Genomic DNA, 24,985 nt, shown 5'->3' on the forward strand with positions numbered 1-24,985 from the left:
GTAAAAAATAGTTAATGAGCAAACTTTGTGCGCTTGTCTAGTTTGCTGCATGATTTGCCATGAACCTTAAGCGTTTTACTTACAGAGAAGCAACCAAAAAGCCACCTGGGACATTAAATAGTCATTTTTGGTGTTAAAACTTTGGAAAAAGCTGGGATTTTCTTTATTTTTAGCTATGAATATATATTTACAGGTAGTCAGCTGTGCGTTTATACTTTATTGAATTATTGTATCTGTTGACCTTGGAGTCTAAAAGGTAAGATGGTTTTCACATTTCATATTTTATGTCTCAGTTTACACTGTAAACGTGAAAAGACTTCTTTAAGGAAAATATTTTTTCCCTGACCTGATAATTTGACACATTTAACATTAGGTTACAAAAGACTTTATGATATGTTTACACTAGTCATTATTTCCTGATCTCAATGATTAACTTCAGCATATCCAAATATGGTAGAAACCTCTGTGAATCATATGACCTTAAGCTTTATCGGTTGTGTGTTTTGCTTCTTAGAGATGAAAACTGCACTGTGTGTGTTTGAGAGTATAAAATTACATTTTGAATTTGGGTTCTGTCAGAGAGATGTTTGCCTAAGGTGGATGAAAGGAACAGCTGAATATGAGCTCTCTTATGTTGGGTTGCTCCTCTGGAAATGAGTCACATCTGTTTGCTTTACTATTGTTGTGAATGTTTGTCTATGTGTGTGTTCTGCACCGAGAGGGAAGGACACGCTGTCCTATGACATGAGTGAGAAAAAATGCTCTTAAATCCTAAAGGTTTCTCCTAACACAGTGTTAAAAACTTATTTGAGTAATACAGTAAAACTAAGCGGTCACTACCAACATACTGCAATGGACAAGTTTGTGTTGCTTCACAAGCACTGGAATGGATTACTTAACCGGCTGGTAAACCTTTACGTAATAATGACATTAGGCCAAACATAATCAATTGTGCCCAAAGCCTATTGATCTCTTTCCTTATATCATTTCGTTTCTACACATTAAATTCACTCAGATGCCTTTTATTGTTAGAATTTGAATATCCTGACATTGAGGAGAGAGAAGCTAATTGTATGCTGGAAATTTTGCTGGCAATACAAACCCGATTCCAAAAAAGTTGTGACACTATAAATTGTGAATAAAAAAGAATGCAATAATCTCATAAACGTATATTTTATTCACAATAGAATATAAATAACATCAAATGTTGAAAGTGAGACATTTTGAAATGTCATGCCAAATATTGGCTCATTTTGGATTTCATGAGAGCTACACATTCCAAAAAAGTTAGGACAGGAAGCAATAAGAGGGTGGAAAATGTATATGTACATATAAGGAACAGCTGGAGGACCAATTTGCAACTTATTAGGTCAATTAGCAACATGATTGGGTATAAAAAGAGCTTCTCAGAGTGGCAGTGTCTCTCAGAAGTCAAGATGGGCAGAGGATCACCAATTCACCCAATACTGCGGTGAAAAATATTGGAACAATATCAGAAAGGAGTTTCTCAGAGAAAAATAGCAAAGAGTTTGAAGTTATCATCATCTACGGTGCATAATATCATTCAAAGATTCAGAGAATCTGGAACAATCTCTGTGTGTAAGGGTCAAGGGCGGAAAACCATACTCGATACCTGTGATCTCCGGGCACTTAGATGGCACTGCATCACATACAGGAATGCTACTGTAATGGAAATCACAACATGAGCTCAGGAATACTTCCAGAAAACATTGTCGGTGAATACAATCCACCGTGCCATTCGCCGTCGCCAGCTTAAACTCTATAGGTCAAATAAGAATCCATCTAAACATGATCCAGAAGCGCAGGCGTTTTGTCTGGGCCAAGACTCATTTAAAATGGACTATGGCAAAGTGGGAAACTGTTCTGTGGTCAGACAAATCAAAATTTGAAGTTCTTTTTGGAAAACTGGGATGCCATGTCATCCGTACTAAAGAGGACAAGGACAACCCAAGTTGTTATCAGCACTCAGTTCAGAAGCCTGCATCTTTGAAGGTATGGGGTTGAATGAGTGCGTGTGGCATGGGCAGCTTACACATCTGGAAAGGCACCATCAATGCTGAAAGGTATATGCAAATTCTAGAACAACATAATATGCTCCCATCCAGATGGCGTCTCTTTCAGGGAAGACCTTGCATTTTCCAAAATGACAATACCAGACCACATACTGCATCAATTTCAACATCATGGCTGCGTAGAAGAAGAATCCGGTACTGAAATGGCCAGCCTGCAGTCTAGATCTTTCACCCATAGAAAACATTTGGCGCATGATAAAGAGGAAGATGCGAAAAAGAAGACCTAAGAGAGTTGAGCAACTAAAAGGCTGTATGAATATATATTCTGGAGAATAATATATTTAAAATCAATTTATTTTCCCCTTAAAACGATACATATTCTCAGTTTAAACATTTGATATGTCATCTATGTTGTATTCTAAATTCAATATTGAAACTTTTGAAACTTCCACATCATTGCATTCTGTTTTATTCACAATTTGTACAGTGTCCCAACTTTTTTGGAATCGGGTTTGTATTTTTTGTTTCAACAGGCCTTTGAGAGGGTGGAGGTGAAAAAATAAATAAAAATATTTTGGAGCCCGTAAAGAGCCCCAATATGAGATGGGGGGGGGGGGGGGGGGGGGGTATTTATATATTTCTCAGTGGAGCACAAAAGTGTTGAATAAATAAATCATTTATTTACATTACGATATTTTTATTTTGTAGTAAGAGATGGAAAATGAGGCAAACAATGACACACTTTACTGATTACTTTTATTAGAAAAATAGCCATTTAATGAATAAAAGTAAATTCTGAATTCGTTATTATTGATTATTAGTGATGTTGTCAAATTAAATGATGGATGGATGGATGGAAGGATGGATGGATGGATGGATGGATGGATGGATGGATGGATAGATAGATAGATAGATAGATAGATAGATAGATAGATAGATAGATAGATAGATAGATAGATAGATAGATAGATAGATAGATAGATAGATAGATAGATAGATAGATAGACTTTCACTCTGGAAAGCAGCTTTTTTTCCTTGTAATAAATGTCTTTTTTCTTTTATTCTTGTATTTGTGTTTTTTTTACACCCACTATTACTATTGTTCACCTATAGAAACGGTGCCCACCGTCTACCTCAGAATGGTTTTCTGGCCTGCAATTAAGGTGAAGCCTCTAAACCTTAATGAAGCACCACTTTGCCGCTTACTTATCTTTATTTGTAAGTAGTTGATGGGCCGTTTGCCACAGGAAGCCTCTGATATCTATCCAAGAGCTTCTCACAGGGGATTCGTTCGCTCAGTCTCCCCATCTGCTGGAGTGGAAGAGATTAATCACTGTCTCCTCTCTCTGGCTCTCCTGAGTGTCTGTGTGGCGTTCCCGTCTGAAGCGTTCCTTATGATCTAAGAGTGAAAGAGCTGAGACAGAGCTGATGTGAGAGGAATCCAGAGCAGGAGAGAGACGACTGAGACTCTCTGCCATCCACTAACTTCAAACATTCTTGTTTTAGATAACTGAGAGAATGAGTGATTAAGATGAGGGATTCCTAATTCATGCAAAGGGTTAGTCCTCGTCCACCAGTTATTGTTTCAAACACGTTTGGCGCGCTTCTGTAGAACGTGAAAAGAGAAAACATCAACAATGTCCGTTTTTTCGATGCTTTCAACCTTGGATAAAAGCATTGGATAATTGAAGCAGTCTATAAAACTCATGCTCTATAAGTCATAAATACGAAAAAATTCAAGTCATTATTCTCTGATAATCTTCCCCTTCAGTAAGCTGAATCATTCACACCAACTGAATCTACTGATTTATTCTAAATCATTCAGAAAATGTATTTATTTTCTTATAGGATCATTCTGGAATAATAGAACGAACAAACTATGCATATTGCTGTCACTTATTGGCTTTGTGTTAGTTTGTTTCTAAAGGTTTTTTGTTTCTTAAGGTTTATTTATAGGGTTATGCACGTAAGAGGTCAAATGAACTCCTTTTCTAGTCCATATAAAGTCTTGCATGGGTATTAAGGTGTGTTTTCACCTGTTGGGCTGGACATATACAAGCCCTACCCTGATCAGCACACATTCACAATTCACACAGGGAGAGGAAGCCATTCATATACAATCATCATAACTCATTATTAATACATTACTACCCTGTGCGACACGACATCCAGGTAAGAACAAAACTATAATTTGTCATTTGATGATAGGCCTACATATTTGTTGGATACTGCATGTGCCAAAGTTTTACATGATTGTAACCAGAAAAACAATACAATTGTATGAGTCTTTTATGCAATAGAAGCGTATTTGCTATAGTCAGCTTATTTTTTTGTAATGGGTAACAAATTTGTCATAAAGAATCAAAAGATCCTGCATGACTGAACTCACACTGGAAAATATGGGACTAAACCATGTTGATAAGGACTTATGGAAAAGCCAGGGTTGACTATTGTTTAAAAAGCTCTGTCAATAGACAGGAAAACCAGTCATTCAGGACAGAAAGCACACAACACTATTAAATACGCAGGGCTTGTACAGTACATGGTGCTTTAGTTATGAGCTGTTTGTCAGAGTAATCAGATGTTTATTGCTTCTTAATATTAGTAGATCATATGACCAACATACAGCGGTGCTTGTTTTCTCATTGAGTACCGTCATCTGAGAAATCCAATATTCTGTTAGTTTTGGGTGAATTATGACTCCATTTTTTCATCGGGGCTGGTTTATTCTACATCCTGCTGAGATTGTTCTGTGTGATCCTTGCGCTCCTTGTGTTCGTCCTCCACCCTCAGTACAATATTTCAGTCAATATTCTCGCACCCCAGTTTCTTAGCAACAGCTGCTGTGATTATGAAAGGTCAGCGTTTCTTTTCACTGTTAACGTTGAGTTTTATGAGAGAGGACTGGTTGCTGATATGTAGTTGTTGTTGTTTTTTTGTAGTGTGCTATTTATTCAACCTTCACAGCTCATCTGGTTATGCTTTTTAAATAGATTCTGAAGGAAAGGCACATTTATAATAAAACATCTGAAGCCATCATGTCTCCAGAGTTCATATTTTTTCACATAACTTGTAATGTAAATGGCGGCCTGTTCTAAATTAGCTTTTGATATAAATTCCTGTTGCCAAGTAGTTTTTGTGTTTACTGAGCAAATCCTTCAATGTGAAAAGCATTTGTTGCCATGGAAGTTTACTAGAGGTACAGAATCTCTAGAGGAAGTGAAATCTCTACATATCCTCTTCATCATCCTTTCATAAACCATCTGTTCTCAAGTCACTCAGTGTTATGAGTGATGAAGGATCAGATTTTTGTTCAAAATATTGCTCCCTGATATATTTCACATTTGCAAAAATCTGTCATAACATTCAATTAATAACTCTCTGTCATTCTATCTGTCTTTCCTGTCATTTTGACAATCTATTTGTTTGTCAGTCAATTGTTCTGCCTGTCGATCTATTTGTCTGTATCAGTGTATCATATCTGTCTATCAATCTGTGTCTGTCTGTCTATCTTTTTGTTGATCTATTGGTTTGTCGATCAATCTCTTTTGATTGATCTGTCGGTCAAAATCTTTCAATTATACTCTGTTGATTGGTCTGTCTGTCGATCAATCGGTCTGTCTGTCTGTTGATCAATCTGTCTGTCTGTCTGTTGATCAATCGGTCTGTTTGTCTGTCTGTCTGTTGATCAGTCGGTCTGTTTGTCTGTCTGTCTGTTGATCAATCGGTCTGTCTGTCTGTCTGTCTGTCTGTTGATCAATCGGTCTGTCTGTCTGTTGATCAATCGGTCTGTTTGTCTGTCTGTCTGTTGATCAATCGGTCCGTCTGTCTGTCTGTCTGTTGATCAATCGGTCTGTCTGTCTGTCTGTCTGTTGATCAATCGGTCTGTCTGTCTGTCTGTCTGTCTGTCTGTTGATCAATCGGTCCGTCTGTCTGTTTGTCTGTTGATCAATCGGTCTGTCTGTCTGTTGATCAATCGGTCTGTCTGTCTGTCTGTTGATCAATCGGTCTGTCTGTCTGTCTCTCTGTCTGTTGATCAATCGGTCTGTCTGTCGATCAATCAGTCTGCCTGTCTGTTGATCAATCGGTCTGTCTGTCGATCAATCGGTCTGTCTGTCTGTCTGTTGATCAATCGGTATGTCTGTCTGTCAATCAATCGGTCTGTCTGTCTGTTGATCAATCGGTATGTCTGTCTGTCTGTCAATCAATCGGTCTGTCTGTCTGTCTGTTGATCAATCGGTCTATCTGTCTGTCTGTCGATCAATCGGTCTGTCTGTCTGTCTGTCTAGTGATCAATCGTTCTGTCTGTCTGTCTGTCTGTCTGTCTGTTGATCAATCGGTCTGTCTGTCTGTTGATCAATCGGTCTGTCTGTCTGACTGTCTGTCAATCAATCGGTCTGTCTGTCTGTCGATCAATCGGTCTGTCTGTCTGTCAATCAATCTGTCTGTCTGTCTGTTGATCAATCGGTCTATCTATCTATCTATCTATCTATCTATCTATCTATCTATCTATCTATCTATCTATCTATCTATCTATCTATCTATCTATCTAACTATCTATCTATCTATCTATCTATCTATCTATCTATCTATCTATCTATCTATCTATCTATCTATCTATCTATCTATCTATCTATCTATCGGTCTGTCAGTCTGTCTATCAGTCTCTCTGTCTGTCAATTGGTCAATCGATCTCTGTCGACCAATCTATCATCTGTCTGTCTGATGTTAAAGTATGCTATTTTGTTAAGCAAATGATGTGTTTATAAGTGTTACGTTTTTAATATAATCCAGTGCTTATTAAGTAAATAAGACTGAATTGGTTTCTGTATATAATACTTCATAATATACTTCACATTTATTGTTTTGTCAGTCTTAAAGCTTTACACGGTGGATTTTTTTTAATTCAGATAGTTTGAGCGTTGAGATTTCTTCTCAGAATCCAGCAGAATGACTGAAGCCAAGGATGTGTTTAAAAACATCCAGCGAAAGCCTGGCCTGCAGATCTGGACCATCAGTGTAAGAGACCGCTGCTGTTTGCCCTCGTTTTTATGAGCTCTATGATTTAATATTAATTTTAAAAAAAAACATGAAAACAAGTCAAACTGACATTGCATTTTTTGAATATTCCTAGTTTTATGTATTATTCTGCTTTTTCTTTCTTTAGAAAATGCAATTGGTCCCAGTCCCAGAGCAAGCATTCGGGAATTTTTTTGAGGGTGACTGCTATATAATTATGAATGTAAGTCATTTCAATCTAATTCTTCAGGCCATTTAAAAAAAAAAAAAAAAGTTATTTTGGAAAGGCTTACTATACATGAGCACTTTCGAACGGCACCAGTTGTCAATAATCTACTCTTTTCCCAATGATAATGCATGGGTTTTCTTGGTTAATTAAAAAATTTTTTTTGTCATTTAGGTGGCCAACATCGCCACACAATCCACTGACATCCACTACTGGATAGGCAGCACTTCCTCTCAGGATGAGCAGGGAGCAGCAGCTATCTATGTAACCCAACTGGATGAATCTCTCGGAGGCAGCCCGGTCCAATACCGTGAGGTCCAGGGATGTGAATCAGCCAAATTCAAAAGTTACTTCAAGAATGGTCTCATGTGAGTCAAACAAAAATATTTTGGCTTGCTCCTCACAATTCCATAAAGTTCTGATTACCCTTGCACTTTCCTGTTTCCTGCAGATATAAAAAAGGTGGTGTGGGATCAGGATTCACTCATGTGGAGACCAATATGTATAACATTCAGCGCCTGCTCCACGTCAAAGGGACAAAACACGTGACCGCCAGAGAGGTGAACTACTGCACCAGACTTCCCAATCGCAATGCAAAATTACAGTTTCTTCTATAGTGAAGGCTTAGCTCATGGATATTAAAAAGTTAATGCTTGCTTGGTACCAAACAGGAGCATATAGTCACAAACTCTAATAAATATTCATGAGCCTCAGCCTCTCCTTCCTAGTAGAATATGTAGAAGTATTCACTGACTGCATTTTGCCTGACTCAACATACGCTATATTATAATATAAAAGTAATCACTTCCAATCACTTCCACGGCCACAGGTGTATAAAATCAAGCACCTAGGCATGCAGATGCTTCTACAAACATTTGTGAAAGAATGGGTCGCTCTCAGGAGCTCAGTGAATTCAAGTGTGGCATTGTAATAGGTTGCCACCTGTGCTATAAATCCATTCCTGAAATGTCCTCACTACTAAATATTTTACGGTCAACTGTTAGTTGTATTAAAACAAAGTGGAAGCAATTGGGAATGACAGAAACTCAACCATGAAGTGATAGACCACATAAAATCACAGAGTGCATCCAGCTGCATCCAAGCCTTACATCACCAAGTGCAATGCAAAGCATCGGTTTGACTCTAGAGCAGTGGAGACGTGTTTTGTGGAATGACCAATCGTGCTTCTCTGTCTGGCAATCCGATGGATGAGTCTGGGTTTGCCGGTTGCAAGGAGAACGGTACTTGCCTGACTGCATTGTACCAAGTGTAAAGTTTGGTGGAGGGGGGATGATGGTGTGGGGTTGTTTTTCAGGGGTTGGGCTTGGCCCTTTAGTTCCAGTGAAAGGAACTCTTAACCAAGACATTTTGGACAATATCATGCTCCCAACTCTGTGGGAACAGTTTGGGGAATGCTCCTACCTTTTCTAACATGACTGTGCACCAGTGCACAAAGCAAGGTCCATAAAGACATGGGTGAGCGAGTTTAGTGTGGAAGAACTTGACTGGCCTGCACAGAGTGCTGAACTCAACCCGATAGAACACCTTTGGGATGAATAAGAGCAGAGACTGCGAGCCAGGCCTTCTTGTCCAACATCAGTGCCTGACCTCACGAATGCACTTCTAGAAGAATGGTCAAAATGTTCCCCAAAACACACTCCTAAACCTTGTGGAAAGTCTTCCCAGAGGAGTTGAAGCTGTTATAGCAGTAAAGGGTGGGACAACTCCTTATTAAACCCTACAGATTAAGAATGTGATGTCATTAAAGTTAATGTGCATGTAAAGACAGATGTCCCAAAACTTTTAAATAATGTATTTTGTTTGGCAAAATAATGTCATCAGTGCCTGACCTCACAAATGCAATGTCCTAGCCGGCTATCCCTATCCCTATCCCTAAACCCTTCCATACCTTATCCATAAAATCACAAGATAATGATAGGTGAATAACACTGATGAAGTAGCACCTCACCCTGGTGGTAAATCTAAACTGTAAATTTGTCCCGGATTATACAGAGAAAGAGAGTGCGAGAGACCCCAACTTGAAAACCTTTGTTTTAACAGAACACAGAAACCCTTTTATGCTTGAGTTGATTTTTAAATGTGTTCAAAGCACATTAGAGGATTTGCAATTAAATTGAGTGTGGGGACAGATATTTATATTTCAGGCTAAGGGACAAAATTAAGAGAATCAGTAAATGAAGCTATCAGACTCATTTCATGCATAAATAAGAAGGAGAAGAATCGTGTTTCTGCATCACTACTGTCCTCATGCCTTCTGATGTTTTGGCCCAGAAACGGTCTTTTAGTTTGTCCATTTCAGAAAGAAACAGGAAGTTAAATATTGTATTCAAAGCTGAGCAGTACTTTTTCAATAATGTCTGATTTCTAGCCAGTACTGTCTGAACTGGTCAATTTTAGCGGGCTATGTGTGTCTCTCTGCAGGTGGAGGTCTCCTGGAGCAGTTTTAATCTAGGGGACATATTCCTTCTGGACATTGGAAAAGCAATCATTCAATGGAACGGTCCTCAAAGCAATAGACAAGAAAAATTAAAGGTAATTGAAGTAACGGGGGAAGATGCTGTGCTGGATGTCTAATAAAATGAGGAATTGATTGATTTCTTCTTGATTACTTCTGTAGGCTGTTCTGTTGGCTCAGGACATCAGGGACCGAGAGCGTGGAGGCCGGACTCAGATTGGTGTGATTGAGGGAGGGCAGGAAGAAGCCTCTCCTGACCTGATGAAGATCATGAAATCTGTTTTGGGTCCGAGGACTGTTCACCTGAAGGAGGCAATCCCTGATGACAAACCAGACCTAAACCAGACCTCCATCATCAAACTCTACCAGTATGATCTATCTATCTATCTATCTATCTATCTATCTATCTATCTATCTATCTATCTATCTATCTATCTATCTATCTATCTATCTATCTATCTATCTATCTATCTATCTATCTATCTATCTATCTATCTATCTATCTATCTATCTATCTATCTGTCTATCCGTCCGTCCGTCCGTCCGTCTGTCTAACCAACCATTCTGTCTTCTTTCTTTCTTTCTTTCTTTCTTTCTTTCTTTCTTTCTTTCTTTCTTTCTTTCTTTCTTTCTTTCTTTCTTTCTTTCTTTCTTTCTTTCTTTCTTTCTTTCTATCTATCTATCTATCTATCTATCTATCTATCTATCTATCTATCTATTGTCAGTCTGCCCGCCCGCCCGCTCGTCCATCCATCCATCCATCCATCCATCCATCCATCCATCCATCCATCCATCCATCCATCCATCCATCCATCCATCCATCCATCCATCCATCTGTCTGTCTGTCTATCCTGTCTATAAAGTATATATGGCTATTTATGAATATTGGATGTTTCTTGTGATAATACTGATTATTAATTGATCAGCTAGCATCTAATTAACTGTCCCTAATGAGCTTTCTATTTTGTCAGTGTTTCTGATGCCAGTGGTCAGCTGTTGGTACAGGAAGTGGCTGCCAGTCCGCTGACCCAGGATTTGCTTTGCTCCTCGGTGAGACACATTATATCTATCAAATCACCCACAGTATCGTTATACAGTATAATACACAACTATTTGTGGGTTCTGTTTTGATGTTTGTTTTGTTTGCAGGATTGCTATTTTTTAGATCATGGCGGCAGCTCAATAATGGTCTGGAAGGGAAAAGGATCTTCAATTGAAGAGAGACGTTCAGCACTGAGTCGAGCAGTTGTATGTCTTAAACTGCAAAGTAGTATTTTTGAAATTCAAATGAACAAAATCACATATTTAATTGTGTCATAATTGGTGCACACAAATTGTCCCTCAGGGCTTTATAAAAGCAAAGAACTACCCATCCAACACTAAAGTGGAGGTTATGAGTGAAGGAGGAGAGTCCGCCATGTTTAAACATCTCTTCAAGTCCTGGAAAGAAAAAGGTCAAACTCAAGGCCTAGGAAGGACCTACTCTGTAGGGAAGATAGGTGATTCATCATTCAGCATTATATTTGCGAGAGTATAGATGTTTCAGTATCGTCATTTTAGTACAAGCGTCATATTTGATTGTGTCAAATGGAATACACATCTGTTATCGCAGCTAAAGTGGATCAGGTGAAGTTTGACGTAATGGAGCTTCACGCCCAGCCAAAGCTGGCTGCTCAGGAGCGTATGGTGGATGATGCTTCAGGACAAGTTCAGGTGTGATGCAATAATAATACCTGAATTCAGAAGTCCTGGCCTGCTGTCACACTGGTATCTAACATTTCCTCTGCCTTGTGTTCAGATTTGGCGGATTGAGAATCTTGAATTGAAGGAGGTGGACCGAAGCACTTATGGACAGTTCTATGGAGGAGACTGTTATCTAGTGCTGTACACCTACACCAGAGCCAACAAACCTCAGTACATCCTCTACATGTGGCAGGTGAGGAGTATAATGTGAATACTCCATCTACAATACAATATATACAGCAATAATGTTATTTTATGTCATAATGTGGAGAAAACATATAACAATCTGTAGAGCAACACAGTTACACATTAGTTATGCATTAGATAACAAAACTTTACACTAAGTGCCATCCACAAACTAATAATACCGGAGAGTTATTTTGCAATGACAGCTGGTTTTAAAGGGTAAGTTCACCCAAAGATGAAAATTCTGTCATTAATTACTTTCCCTAATGTCGTTCAACACCCGTAAGAGCTCTGTTCATCTTTGGAACCCAAAGGAAGATATTTTTGTTGAAATCCGATGGCTCAGAAAGGCCTTCATTGACCACAATGTCATTTCCTCTCTCAAGACCCATTAAGGCACTAAAGACGTCGTTACAAAGCCCATCTCACTACAGTGGCTCTACAATCATTTTATGAAGCGACAAGAATAGTTTTTGTGCGCAAAAAAATAAATAAATAAGGACTTATATAGTGATGGCCAATTTCAAAACTAAGTTTTGAACGTTTTGAATCAGTGTCGATTCATGATTCGGATCGCCAATGTCACATGATTTCAGCACTTTGACACACGATCCGCATCATGAATCCATATGCTGATTCATAACCGTTTTTTTTAAATCAGCCCATCACTATATTAGTCCTTATTTATTTATTTATTTTAATCGGCCCATAAATATATGTCGTCATTTCGTTTTTTTTGCTCACAAAAACTATTCTTGTCGCTTCATAAATTTATTGTAGAGCCACTGTAGTGAGATAAGCTTTGTATCGATGTCTTTAATGCCTTTTATGCGTCTTGAGAGAGGAAATGAAATTGATGTCAATGAAGGCATTTCAACCAAAATGTCTTCATTTATGTTCCGAACGACAGACTGAGCTCTTACGGGTGTCGAACAACATTAAGGTAAGTAATTAATGAGAGAATTTAAATTTTTGGGTGAACTAACCCTTTAAAGGGGTATTATATTGGATGTATATCAGTCAGTTCCCCTCAAAAGCATCTTTTTAAACTATATTTTTTCTCTTAGCTATATGTAGGCCTATTTAAAATAAATGGCACTTTAGTACTTGATATATAATGCAGAGATCATTTCACTGTGACATAAATCTCTGTACTATACCAATGTACTATATACTTTATGGCTACAGTAGAAAATAAACGATGCACATTTCTAAAAATTTGAACTCTACACAAATTCTATTCACTTGCATTGACCTGAAAAACTCCACTGACACCGTGTTATAATCTGGATCTACACATTGGAGACCCTATGACATGAAGCATGTGTTCTTCAGGGTCGTCATGCCACACAGGATGAGGTGACGGCTTGTGCTTATCAGGCGGTGAATTTGGATAACAAATACAATGGAGCCCCAACACAGGTCAGAGTGGTCATGGGAAAAGAGCCCAGACACTTCCTGGCCATCTTTAAGGGCAGACTCATCATCTTTGAGGTGATTGTCCCTTCATTCCTATGGAACATACAGTATAGCTTTTAATTTTATGTTATGTATCTGAATTATTTACCACTTAAGCAAATAAAATATTTACTTACTTACTTAAATACATATTCCTTTATATAATTTATTCAAATTAATGTTTTCTTGCTTCTTTTGAGTATTTTATATGATTTTTCTTAAAGGAACACCACTGTTTTTAGAAACAGGGCTTATTCAACTTCTTTCCTACATTTAGATATGTGGGCAAATGCATTTGTCTCAGTGCATGCATTGTTTTAGTTTGCCGGACGTGAGGATGAGAGCCGTGATATCTCTGCGCCAACTCTGGCAAACTAAAACAATGCCTACACTGAGACAAAAAATGCATTTGCCCACATATCTAAATGTAGGAAAGATGTTGAATAAGCCTATTTCTAAAAACGGTGGAGTGTTCCTTTAAAGTTACAATTAATAATAACGCTCATTACTGACATTATCAAACATCATGCAATAATCGTTAGTTATGTGTCTTATAAATAATTTGAACCGTCATTTTCATTTATATGTAAGTTACAGTTATTAATAAGCATTTCTTTTTTCAGTGCTCTTGTCCCACTGACATATTGATGTTTTCTCAGGGTGGGACAGGTAGAGCGGGTGTTGTGAACCCTGATCCTGGTGCCAGACTTTTTCAGGTCAGAGGGACACATGAGATGAACACCAAGGCAACAGAGGTGCCCGCCCGAGCTTCCTCTCTCAACACCAATGACGTCTTTCTGCTCAAAACTCCTCAGACTGTCTTCCTGTGGTATGGAAAGGTGAGTATAAGGCACTGATGTTTGCCTACAGAACAACCACTGGTTCTGCACCTCATACCTAAACTTATTACTGCAGACCCATGTGTCATCTAGAAGCTTGCATTCTGCAAGTGAAGGGCGCCTTGTGGAATGACCTCGGGTAGAGCTTCTGAGTCTTTAGTCATTTTCAAGAAAGTGCTGAAGACATCTTTTTCGGCAACACTTGACCCATTAATGCTAACACTTACTATTCTATATTCTATTAAAAATGTGTTTTGCATATTGTTGCCCTATTGTTAGTTTGATTGCTTCTATTGCTCTCCTCATTTGTAAGTTGCTTTGGATAAAAGCATCTGCTAAATAATAGGGCCTGGTAAACTGGTAAACCCTATGTCATGGGGACAAAATGTCCCCACAAAGATGGCAATATCCAAAATCCATTTTTTGGTCCCCATGAGGAAAACATCTTATAAATCGCGTGTGTGTGTGTGTGTGTGTGTGTGTGTGTGTGTGTGTGTGTGTGTGTGTGTGTGTTTGTTTATGTTTCCCACAGGGCTGCAGTGGAGATGAGAGGGAGATGGGGAAAGCCGTAGCTGATTTGCTTTCTGAGCAGGATAAGCAGAATGTGATGGAAGGACAGGAACCAGCTGCCTTCTGGGTGGCTTTGGGAGGGAAAGCTCCATATGCCAGTGACAAGAGGTACAACCATAAAAACAGGAAAAACATGAGCTCATACTTCAACTCTCGAGGACAGTTTCCACTGACTTCCTCTGTATCTCCACTAGATTGGAGAGAGAAGTGACACCTCACGAACCTCGTCTGTTTGAATGCTCCAATCAGACGGGCCGATTCCTCATGACAGAAGTGTCGGACTTCACTCAGGACGATCTGGATGAGGATGATGTCATGCTGTTAGACACATGGGAGGAGGTGGGTTACGTGAGGTTATGCTGTCGGCTTCTTTTGCATGTGGCTGGGGTGAAATGGCGGTTCTTTTGAGGGTTATGCAAAAGAAACACCAAAAAATAACATCAAACAACAAGTTACTCTTACCAAGGGAAGACCAGGGAAGAAAAAGGAAAGAAAAAGGGAGGGACAAAAAGTATATAGCTGGCGTTGTATAGGGTTGTTAAAATTGAAGATCTCTAGCATCTAAAAATGTTTGAAAACATATACATGTCAATCTCCTAAACCCCTCTTCTTCTTCCTCCCTCAGATTTTCCTTTGGATTGGCAACTCAGCCAACCAGTACGAGACTCAGGAGTCCTACAGCAGTGCAGTGGACTACCTTAAAACCCACCCAGCAGGACGGGACCCTGGCACACCGATCACCACAGTTAAACAAGGCTATGAGCCGCCCACCTTCACCGGCTGGTTTAATGCTTGGGACGCTCACAAGTGGAGCGTGAGTCGAACAGGCTGACATTGTCCAGCAGGGGGCAGTAATGCACAACATAAATTCACTAACAAACTAACACAATCTCTCAGTCCACATAATCGTTTGTTGATTCTCACCCTAATTATCATCAACATGAAAGAAAAAATGACCCTTTTTACTTTCTTGACGCATGTTCTAGACCGTATGTGCATAATGTCGTTATTTCAAAATAGGCCTTTCACAATCACAAATTTTGTGCCGAAGATTAACTGGCATGCAATTAATTGCGATTAACGATTTACATTGTTTTAAATCAAATTGGATTCGTATATAAAAATAGCATTATAATAAAATAGGCCCGTATGATTTACCTTATTACTGTGAAAATAAAATTTATATGATTATTTTAATACAATATAATTATTTTAATATAATATAATTAATATAATTAGTGCTGTCAAATCGATTGATCGGGATTAAACGCATCCAAAATAAAAGTTTGTGTTTACATAATATATGTGTGTGTGCTGTGTATACTTATTATGTATATAAAAATACAAGCACATGCATATATATATATATATATTTAAGAAAAATGTGTTATGTTTCATATGTAATATATATATATATATATATATATATATATATATATATATATATATATATATATATATATATATATATATATATATATATATATATATATATGTATACAGTAAACACTTACAAATATTTTTTAAATATATACATGAATGACTGTGTATTTAAATATACATCATAATTATACACAGCACACACACACATATATTATGTAAACACAACATTTTATTTTGGATATAATATAATATAATATAATATAATATAATATAATATAATATAATATAATATAATATATAATATAATATAATATAATATAATATAATATAATTTGATGTTGCATATTTGATGGCAAATTTAATAATAAATAATTTAACAAATTGTAATTTGGTCGAAGAATCAATTATTGCAACAAGCCTAATTGCAAATAATATTTTTATGAAAAGCAACTTTTTTTTTCATTCACACAAGCTATTTATTCATATTAACCGAAAGCCAATTTTATAGCTAGTTTCTATAAAAAAAATATAGTAATAATAATAAAATAAAAATAATGATAGTTATTATAATCATCATCATATTTTAAATAAGGACTTGGCTATTAATAATAATAATAACAACAATTATATTATTTATTTATTTAATTATTATTAATGAATATTTTAATAATAGTAATTATTATTATTACTAGCAGTAGTAGGCTATTATTACATTCAGGAGATGTTTATTTTTCACAATCCAACATATTCACGATGGTTAAAATCCCGCCTACCTTTCTCTCGCTGAATATTCAAACATTATGAAAGTAAAATTGGTTGTGCCATTTCATGTTGAGTTTAAATAATTTTGCCCACCTTCACACTACATGATGAATTAAAGTCACAAAGAGAGACACTTTTTCAGTTTCACTCTATATTCTAGGGAGGCCTTTCATATGAGGAGATGAAAAGCCAGATGGGTGATATTTCGCAAATCACTGTGGTAAAAAGCTTTCACCTTAATGATCTAATGCTTGTTCCTGATGTCAACAGATGCGTCTAAATTGATTAGATTCAGATATTGATATGGTCTACACACCTATATGCAGATCTAAACATAATGACCTGATTTCCTGTAGAATCTCAACAACACAGACCTGAATAAGAAAACAGGAGGAGGTGTGGGGAGCTACAGCGCTCCTGGAGGACCGGGAAATATAAGGCCTAATAATCAGCGGGTGTCCTCTTCCATCTCCAGTGCACATGCAGACCAGTCTCCCACCAGAGCAAAGCCTTCTGGGAAGCAAAACTCTGAGCAGCTAGTTAAAACACCTAACCAGCTGCGTCAAGTGAGTGGAGCGGACTCTGAAAAACAAGAGGTGGGTGTTGAAACCTTTTAGGTTGGTATTATACAAATGAGAGGGTTTCTGAAGGTTTAATAAAGGTAAATTTAAGACCTTTTAAGAGCATTAAAGAAAATGTAAGGACTAAATTGAAAGGGAACGTGGCAATATGTTCTTTAAACGTGAATGTCTAGGAAGCAATCAATTCAAAGTTTGAGAATACAATTTCTAACAATCGTCATAACTTTTGAACTCATTTTACAAATTAAAATAGCTTAAAGTTCGAGATAAGAAATCTAATGAAAGTGATCTTATGATTAAAAATAGAACAAAAATCTGCCAATGGGTTAATAAAAATCCACTTAATTCAAATTCAAAGTTATTTTCATATCCACTGACAGATATTTGTTTTTGTGTTAAAGCATAAAAGCATAAACTTAGTTTTGTTAAATTTCTCAGAAAACAAGATTATTATTATTATTTTTTTCATTTTGCATGACAAGTAAATGTATCTTGATTTAAGGATGCTTAGATATGTGTACTTGATAATAGAAATAGTAGATATACACTTTTATTAATGCAATTAAATTCAGGACCCTATGTAATATATTTTATAAATATATATATTTTTTGATAGTTTATTCTGTCTTAATTTTTCTGGGCTCTGTTTTAATGGTTAAATAAATAATGAAACATATATAGATATATATAAGGGCGCTATGAAATGTGTTTTACTTTTCTCAAATCTCGTCTTTTACTTTTATTCAATTGTTATGAATGGATTCTGCGATTCCGTCTATGTTTTCTGACATTTTTAAGGCCTTAAATTGTGGAAGGTCTGTAAAACCCCTGAATTTATCATTTGGTAAAAAAAATTTTTCCTAAACTATCTTTATTTCAGGAATATTTGACTGATGCCGAATTCGAGAATCTCCTCGGCTGCACCCGTAGCAGTTTCCAACGGCTGCCTAAATGGCGTCAGAATGACCTTAAAAAGAAGGCAGGACTGTTTTGAGTTGCTTTTACTATATGAAGTCTGATCTTCAGACATGATTATTGTGCTTTTGGGGTATTTCGGGTTGAAGACTGTAATCTATACACTGTTATAGATTTATTTATTCAAAGAAATGTCTTGTCACATTAAAAGTGAACTTTTAAAGGTATGACCTAATAGAAATGCTTTGTAAATATCTTACACACAAATATTGGATTCTAAATTTTATCATTCACATACAACATGTATAAATGTTTCTTATAGTACTAATAAAACACACTGTATGGCTAGAAATGTTTCTGAGATGTTTAATTCAATTTTAATGAATGTAATGGTTCATCACAGCATTTTAGAGTCAGTAAAGCCATTTCTTTCCTGTTAGGAGGACGTCAGAACAGGACATGAGAAACAGATGTTATGGCTTAAAATATCTGATGTAACAACTTTCCTTAAAGGCACATTAGTTCATTTAAGAACAACATAAAAAATAGAAATATTTCTAGAGCAGATAAAAGGAAACAATACCTTACACCAACAAAAACGAATACAAAAAAATAAACACCGTAAAAATATAAAAGACCTATGTAAATGTATTACTTTTTTCCATTATTTTATGTTATACATATTTGTAGAGCAACTCTCCTACTGCTCTGACCAGACAACTAGATACACACCTGCTGTTAAGATTCTCATAACATGATTATCAGAAAATAACGGCTAGCATTGGTAATATATGGGGTAAATGGTTCATTGTCCATCATTTGTATTTTGATCATCGTAAGCAACTGTAGAAAAAAGATATTGACCACCCAGTAACAAACTAAATGATTACAGTTTAACACAGTGCTGCTTTTGTTAAGAAAAGAGTAACAATCTCTTTAACTAAGGGTACGTTTACATGACAATGATGTACTAAAAATGCTGTATTATGCATGCCAGGCCAGTAGTTGGCGATGTCACTTTGTAAAGAAAAACTAGACTGAACACACATGCTATGGTGTAAACCGCCCCTAAGAGCCGTTGACAGTTGGGCGGGGCTAAATTCGGCTGGCATCCAGGCTAGTTTTGGGGCGCTGAAAATGCAAACTTTTGAAAATCGGTTTCAAAGTTTTTGAAATTATATCATCTCCAACTCTCCATTTAAATTACAAAACCGCTTCATTATAAAAGCCTTGTCCACACTAATACACAAAATGCATCTTTTTCTCTCCATTTTGGCCTTCTGTCTACCATAGACTGTAAACAAATATGGACGTAGTGTCCGTGATGTCACCCATACGATTCTGAAGTGCAGTTTTGAAGCATAAAGTTGTACCGAGCTGGCCATTGCCCTCTTAGCAGCATCACGACCAAATAACAAAAAAAAAAATGGGTAAAGATGTGGGCGGAGCTGAGGTGACGCGATGACTTACAGACAGCAGATAAATGGCTATCCACCTGTCACTCAAAGTGGCCACGCCCTTAATTATGCAGAACTTTAAGGCTTTATATAATGTAAATTAATGAGTTATAAAAAAAATCACCCCCTATCCCTAGTCGCCAGTTGAGGAATTGCAGTTTAAGTCACTTCCATATTGGATTCAACAGAACTGGGGGAGGTTCCCGCTTGCTGTTGCTGTCTACACTGAGACTGTAATTTTATTCAAGAAAACAGAGCTTTTTGAAAACGCTCCCCAAAGTGGATACATTTGAAAACATCATGTTTGCGTTGTAGTGTGGACTGTGAAAACAGGTATTTGAAAACTATGGTGCGTGTGGTGTCATGTGACACATTGTACCGATAGATATTAATGTTTGACAGTATTTTGCCTGTTATGTGCTATTCACTTTCACACAGTTGCTAAAATATGCCATTTGCACACTTTTCATATTACAGTCCTGCAAAGATTAGCATTTACTTGCAATTGCTGTCCTGCGGCAAAACATGAGATTGCCATCTACTGGCCAGGCATGCATAATACAGCGTTTTTGCGAATCCGTGCGAATGGGGATCGGTTTGACAACGTTGATGTGGGTACGCGAAAAAGGCAAAGGAAAAGCTTTATAGTTTTTTAGTACATATGTGTAAACGCACCCGAAGGTGATGTTTGTCCATGAACACAATTTCATTGATAATCAGAAAGAAATAATACAAACACTGTTTAAATACTAATTTAATACTAATGTTAATGTAAAAAGGCAACAGTGTAGTATATTTTTTAAATACAAAGGCCTACTTTTTAATATTAAAATATAAAACAGTGTTAGGTAAAATATATAGTCCAATTACAAATCTTTGACTAAAGTGAATCAGTTTGATAAAGTAGGTGATAAATTGATTCAGGCAGGAACTAGACTGGAACATTTTTACTTTTTAGTAGTCACATAATAAATCTGCTTTTAACTTGTAACATTTTTCTGGACTGTGTAATTCTCCAAAATCGACTTCAATTCGGTAAAATGGAGCTGAATGTACTATTCTCTTATTGGTCTCCAAAAGCAAAAAAAAAAGTCATTTTCATTTTTCTAATTCACTTAAAATATATATAAAAAATATTTTAAATATATATAAAATAGACTTGTTTTAACTTTAGTAATATTTAAATTATGAATAATTTACATTTAAACAATATTTATTCAAGTCAGAAGACATGGGGAATGTGTAGAATGCTGAGAGTTATTGGATTTGTGCTTAAATATTTAGATTTTTTGGTCTTTAGGTTCAACATAGGCCTAACAAAGAATTTTTTACCCCACCTTCTAAATTGAACCACACCTACTAATTCCACGAAGCACTTTAGGTACATCTTGGTACTTGCAAAGCAAGGTGGGCTAATTGGTAAACCGCATGGCACATCGGAAAAGGAAGTCCAAATCTTATCCTAGAAAGTGTTTGCGTCGGAGAGTTCAGTTGATTTTCCTGTTCATTGATCTGCACTTCGACATTGAGATGACTGAGAGGAAATGTTGCAGTCTATTTAGCATCAAGAATCATGATGTGTACAAACAGTCCCGCTGAAGGAATGAGGCTTCCTATCTTCGTGAGCAGAGGCACATGCCGGTATCCTGAAGAGAGAAGATGGGACTTATGGTGAGCATATTCATAAACAACTGCACAACAGAAAGTCATTTCGCACTTATTTTCACCGGCTCACCGTTTTGCATGCTGGTGAAGGGCAAAGTGTACAGGCCAACCAAATCATTGTGGGAAGCAACATCATGGTCCTCCACCACAAACCGCACCAAAGCCAGATCAGGCACATGAACAATGAACTGGAATTTTGTATTCCACATAGGATTGAAACCTGTAACAAAAAACATTTAAGTGACCTACACTTTGGTTAAAAGACTTCTAGCTAAATGTGTAAATGTAAATGCACTGTTGACACTTGCCATTGTTTTCAATGTGATGCGTCTGTTTGCTGGCATTATCATCTGGCACACCGTAGATCTCCACTCTGACCAGAGGGTCCACAATGGACGTCTGTTTGTCCTTATTGATCTTAGGCAGCTGCTGGGCTGAGATGATCTAAACAGACATATTATCACTGTGTTTGGATTGGTTTGGATAGGATTGCATTTGGTTTAGGAATGAATGAGATTCCATGTACTTGTTGTGGTGCTTACGTGAATCGCATAAGAGAGTGGCACGAAAGAGAAGAGATTGTTATTTTTAAGTCGTTATTATATATATATATATATATATATATATATATATATATATATATATATATATATATATATATATATATATATATATATATATATATATATATATATATATATAACATTTTATTTTTAATTAATTATTTATTGTATGGGGCAGAATAATATTAGTCCATCCCTTTTTTTCTTCTTTTGGACAGAAGAATCTCACCATGATATGTAGGTTCTTCTTCTTCAGCCAGGGGCCTACACTGAGGTTCACTGGGTCAAACTGGGAGCCCGGGTCTCTTAGAAACTCTGGCTTCAGTATGTAGCCACACTTGCCATTAGGTGAAAAGAGGGCCTGGTTCAGATCCATCTCTTTACAGGGAGTCTGGAAGTTTAGAGCCACTTAAACCAATTAGAGAGATAAAAACAGATTAATATTATAAACAGACTGCATCAGACTCATATTGTGTCATATCACAGTGGGCTTTGCACCTATTTGGCAACCGGCGTTCCAAAGTGGCACTGGATTGTAGTTGGACGAATTGGTTCTGGAGCCGGCTGGGTAGATTCTGCTCAGCTTATCCATGTTGTGATGAATAAATGCCTTAGCTTTAAGAAATTAGCCAAAAAAATGGGACATTTTGAAAACATCATTCATATCTTTTTTAAGGCAAATTTTTTTTTAGCACTGCACTGATGACATATTTTTGTAAGCAAACCTTGAAGTTAGCATCACCCTGGTTCCGCCCACAAAAACTCAAAAGGTCATTTGGATTATTACAGAAAATAAGCTATGAACAACAAAAGTTTGATTTTTCTTTTTTTTTCTTTATGATAATCTAATGATAAGCCTTAATAAAATTGCCTGAATAAAAAGGCTAAACATAGGCTATAAACAAAGGCCTTTCAAAAAAAACATTGGCTGTCTATAAGTAGAAAGAAAAAAATGTTTTTCAAATTGGTGCTACCTGACTAGAAAAAAAACGGACTGTTGTCTTCCCGTTTGTCAAAAAGTTGCTTGTTTAAAACTTCAACATCCACAATGCACTGGGCATGTTGCCATTCAAGGCCACTCCTACCAGTCTGCTATTGACAGGCTTACCAGAGTCAAATACCACCTTGCTTTAATGGGAAAACCTTTTAGCAAACTTTTAATCATAATGGTGTTGACTTGTATTGTTCCTAAGTTTAAGAATTTAAAGACCAGCCGTTTAGCGGGAGTGTTACTTTCGGCTTGCAGTGAAGGATCTAGCATGTGGCTAAAGGCTACAAAAATATAAATATGGAGAGAATGCTGCAATGGAAAATCTGAAAAACCTTTGTGTTTTTGAGCTTTTGTTAACCACAGGCCTTATTTCAGGCATTTAAATGAAAACCCATAAATAAAAACCAATTGACTGGGATAGTTCCCCCAAAAATAAAAATATCCCATGATTTACTCACCCTCAAGCAATCCTAGGTATATATGACTTTCTTCTTTCAGCCAAACAGAATATATTAAAAGTTCCTATATTATAAGCTCTTTCAAGCTTTATAATGGGAGTGAATGGCACCCTAGAATTTGAAGTCCAAAAAGTGCATCCATTATAAAAGTAATCCATACGGCTCAGGGTGGGCTTTTTGGGGCCTCATAATCTACCATTCACTCCCATTATAAAGATTGGAAGAGCCAGATAGGATTTTTAATTATAACTCCAATTGTGTTTGGCTGAAAGAAGAATGTCATACACCTAGGATGGCTTGAGGGTGAGTAAATCATAGGATCATTTTCATTTTGTGGGTGAACTATCCCTTTAATGCCAGAACTGCTAAAATGCTACTCATTTCTAGGTTTTGGTTTACAAAATACATCATCCCTGCAGCACTGTATTGTGCACCCTTATACCTGAGGTTTCCGCCAGGTTCATTGCTTTGCTCTCCTTGAACGAGGCCATTTCATAGAAGGCCTGATTATCTCTTGAATGCTCAAAGTTGCTGAAATGGACACTCTTGCAGTAGATTACCAGATCTGACAGCTCCTTAGCCAGCTTGATCTTTTTAGAAGTCTACAAATGAATCAAAAGTAGATTTTTAATACAGGATGCAACAAAAATAGACTTCACACATGCAATGAAAAAGAGATGACAAATAAGCAGAACAAATCTGTGGTCTAATGATTTGAATCAGGCTTTTGTAGAAAATCTTCGACAGCTGAGTGTGCCAATTTGAACGTGACCTTATCTACCACAGCTTTGTGTATATGCAAATATACTCCATTGCTATAAGTGTACTATGTGGAGCATTTTGAAAGTTTCCGCATAGTTCTCCACTTTATATTTTTTTTAAAAAGATAAAAAATTAAACTTGTGAATCATTCGATTTAAACCAAATTCTATGCTGCACTTCCAAATAAAGTCTGGCGAGTAAGTGCCTTTTTTCAAAATTTTTACTCATATTATGGGTTTTGTGAGTGTTCATTTTCTAGCACTTGACTGACTTGTTTTCCAAAATTGAATTAGTTCTTCTTTTTTAATTGGTAAAAGCTCTTTGTAAATAAACATTCCAGAGTTCCACTGTACTGATCATGATCATGAGTTGGTCAGCAGTTGTTGTGTTGTTGACTTTGAATGACTGCAGGGATTTTTTAACACACCTTGCCTTTAGGTATTTGTTCACCCTCTTTCAGTTCAGCAGCCTCGTCTTCCTCTGATACACTATCCACATCCTCTGTGGTGTTGTTGTTGAATGCCGCATCCAGTTTGTTCAAACGTTTTCCCTTGATCAGGACACGTCCCTTCATCTCCTGGAAATGTAAACATTTACTTGTAGATGACACAAATATATCATCTATTTTAATGTATAATAAATATCATTGAAATGTGTTACATGTGTTCAGTTAAGCTGTGTATTCTACACTTTCATTGGAAGCTGAAACATTTAAACTATATATATATATATATATATATATATATATATATATATATATATATATATATATATATATATATATATATATATATATATATATAAAAAAGATGTGATGATATTTATAAAAAGGTATTTAAAAATAGCAAGCATTACTAATTGATCAAATGGAAACAATAATACAATTATAATGAAGAAC

At 36.6% G+C, this 24,985-nt stretch overlaps 2 protein-coding genes across 6 annotated transcripts in view; one reads left to right on the forward strand and one right to left on the reverse strand.

Moving 5' to 3' along the window:
* The first annotated feature begins 17 nt into the window (after positions 1–17).
* On the forward strand, positions 18–18,513 carry vill (villin-like). Of its 4 annotated transcripts, none has more exons than XM_067435417.1 (20): positions 18–256; positions 6,944–7,052; positions 7,201–7,275; positions 7,453–7,646; positions 7,730–7,838; positions 9,721–9,831; positions 9,917–10,122; positions 10,726–10,804; positions 10,904–11,002; positions 11,100–11,253; positions 11,367–11,467; positions 11,553–11,690; positions 13,019–13,177; positions 13,801–13,980; positions 14,513–14,658; positions 14,745–14,889; positions 15,176–15,364; positions 16,856–16,915; positions 17,052–17,291; positions 18,157–18,513. In XM_067435417.1, the coding sequence occupies exons 2-20, from the start codon at positions 6,984–6,986 to the stop codon at positions 18,268–18,270; spliced, it is 2,568 nt and encodes an 855-aa protein (XP_067291518.1). In that variant the 5' UTR covers positions 18–256; positions 6,944–6,983; the 3' UTR covers positions 18,271–18,513. The 4 variants fall into 4 exon arrangements, with proteins under 4 accessions (XP_067291518.1, XP_067291520.1, XP_067291521.1 ...); XM_067435419.1 differs by having other exon boundaries at positions 6,973–7,052; XM_067435418.1 differs by lacking the exon at positions 18–256 and adding an exon at positions 4,129–4,205.
* A 2,354-nt stretch (positions 18,514–20,867) lies between these two features.
* Positions 20,868–24,985, reverse strand: part of plcd1a (phospholipase C, delta 1a) — a 31,298-nt gene continuing 27,180 nt past the window's right edge. Inside the window, exons 9-15 of one of the 2 annotated variants that reach the window (XM_067435421.1) lie at positions 24,515–24,664; positions 23,768–23,927; positions 22,375–22,491; positions 22,106–22,284; positions 21,622–21,757; positions 21,384–21,533; positions 20,868–21,294 (exon numbers count right to left, since the gene is read on the reverse strand). In XM_067435421.1, coding sequence (XP_067291522.1) covers positions 21,203–21,294; positions 21,384–21,533; positions 21,622–21,757; positions 22,106–22,284; positions 22,375–22,491; positions 23,768–23,927; positions 24,515–24,664 — 984 coding nt within the window. In that variant the 3' untranslated portion in view covers positions 20,868–21,202. The remainder of the gene's footprint in view (positions 21,295–21,383; positions 21,534–21,621; positions 21,758–22,105; positions 22,285–22,374; positions 22,492–23,767; positions 23,928–24,514; positions 24,665–24,985) is intronic. The other variant, XM_067435422.1, reaches the window with a different exon arrangement.

This window comes from Pseudorasbora parva, chromosome 24 (assembly GCF_024679245.1).
Source record: "Pseudorasbora parva isolate DD20220531a chromosome 24, ASM2467924v1, whole genome shotgun sequence".
In the NCBI taxonomy this organism is placed as follows: Eukaryota; Metazoa; Chordata; class Actinopteri; order Cypriniformes; family Gobionidae; genus Pseudorasbora; species Pseudorasbora parva.

Coding starts and splice junctions, on each gene's coding strand:
- vill (XM_067435417.1), top strand. CDS start 6,984: ATGACTGAAGCCAAGGATGTGTTTAAAAACATCCAGCGAAAGCCTGGC. Junction 11,254..11,366: donor CTACTCTGTAGGGAAGATAG/GTGATTCATCAT, acceptor CTGTTATCGCAG/CTAAAGTGGATCAGGTGAAG. Junction 13,178..13,800: donor GCAGACTCATCATCTTTGAG/GTGATTGTCCCT, acceptor ATGTTTTCTCAG/GGTGGGACAGGTAGAGCGGG.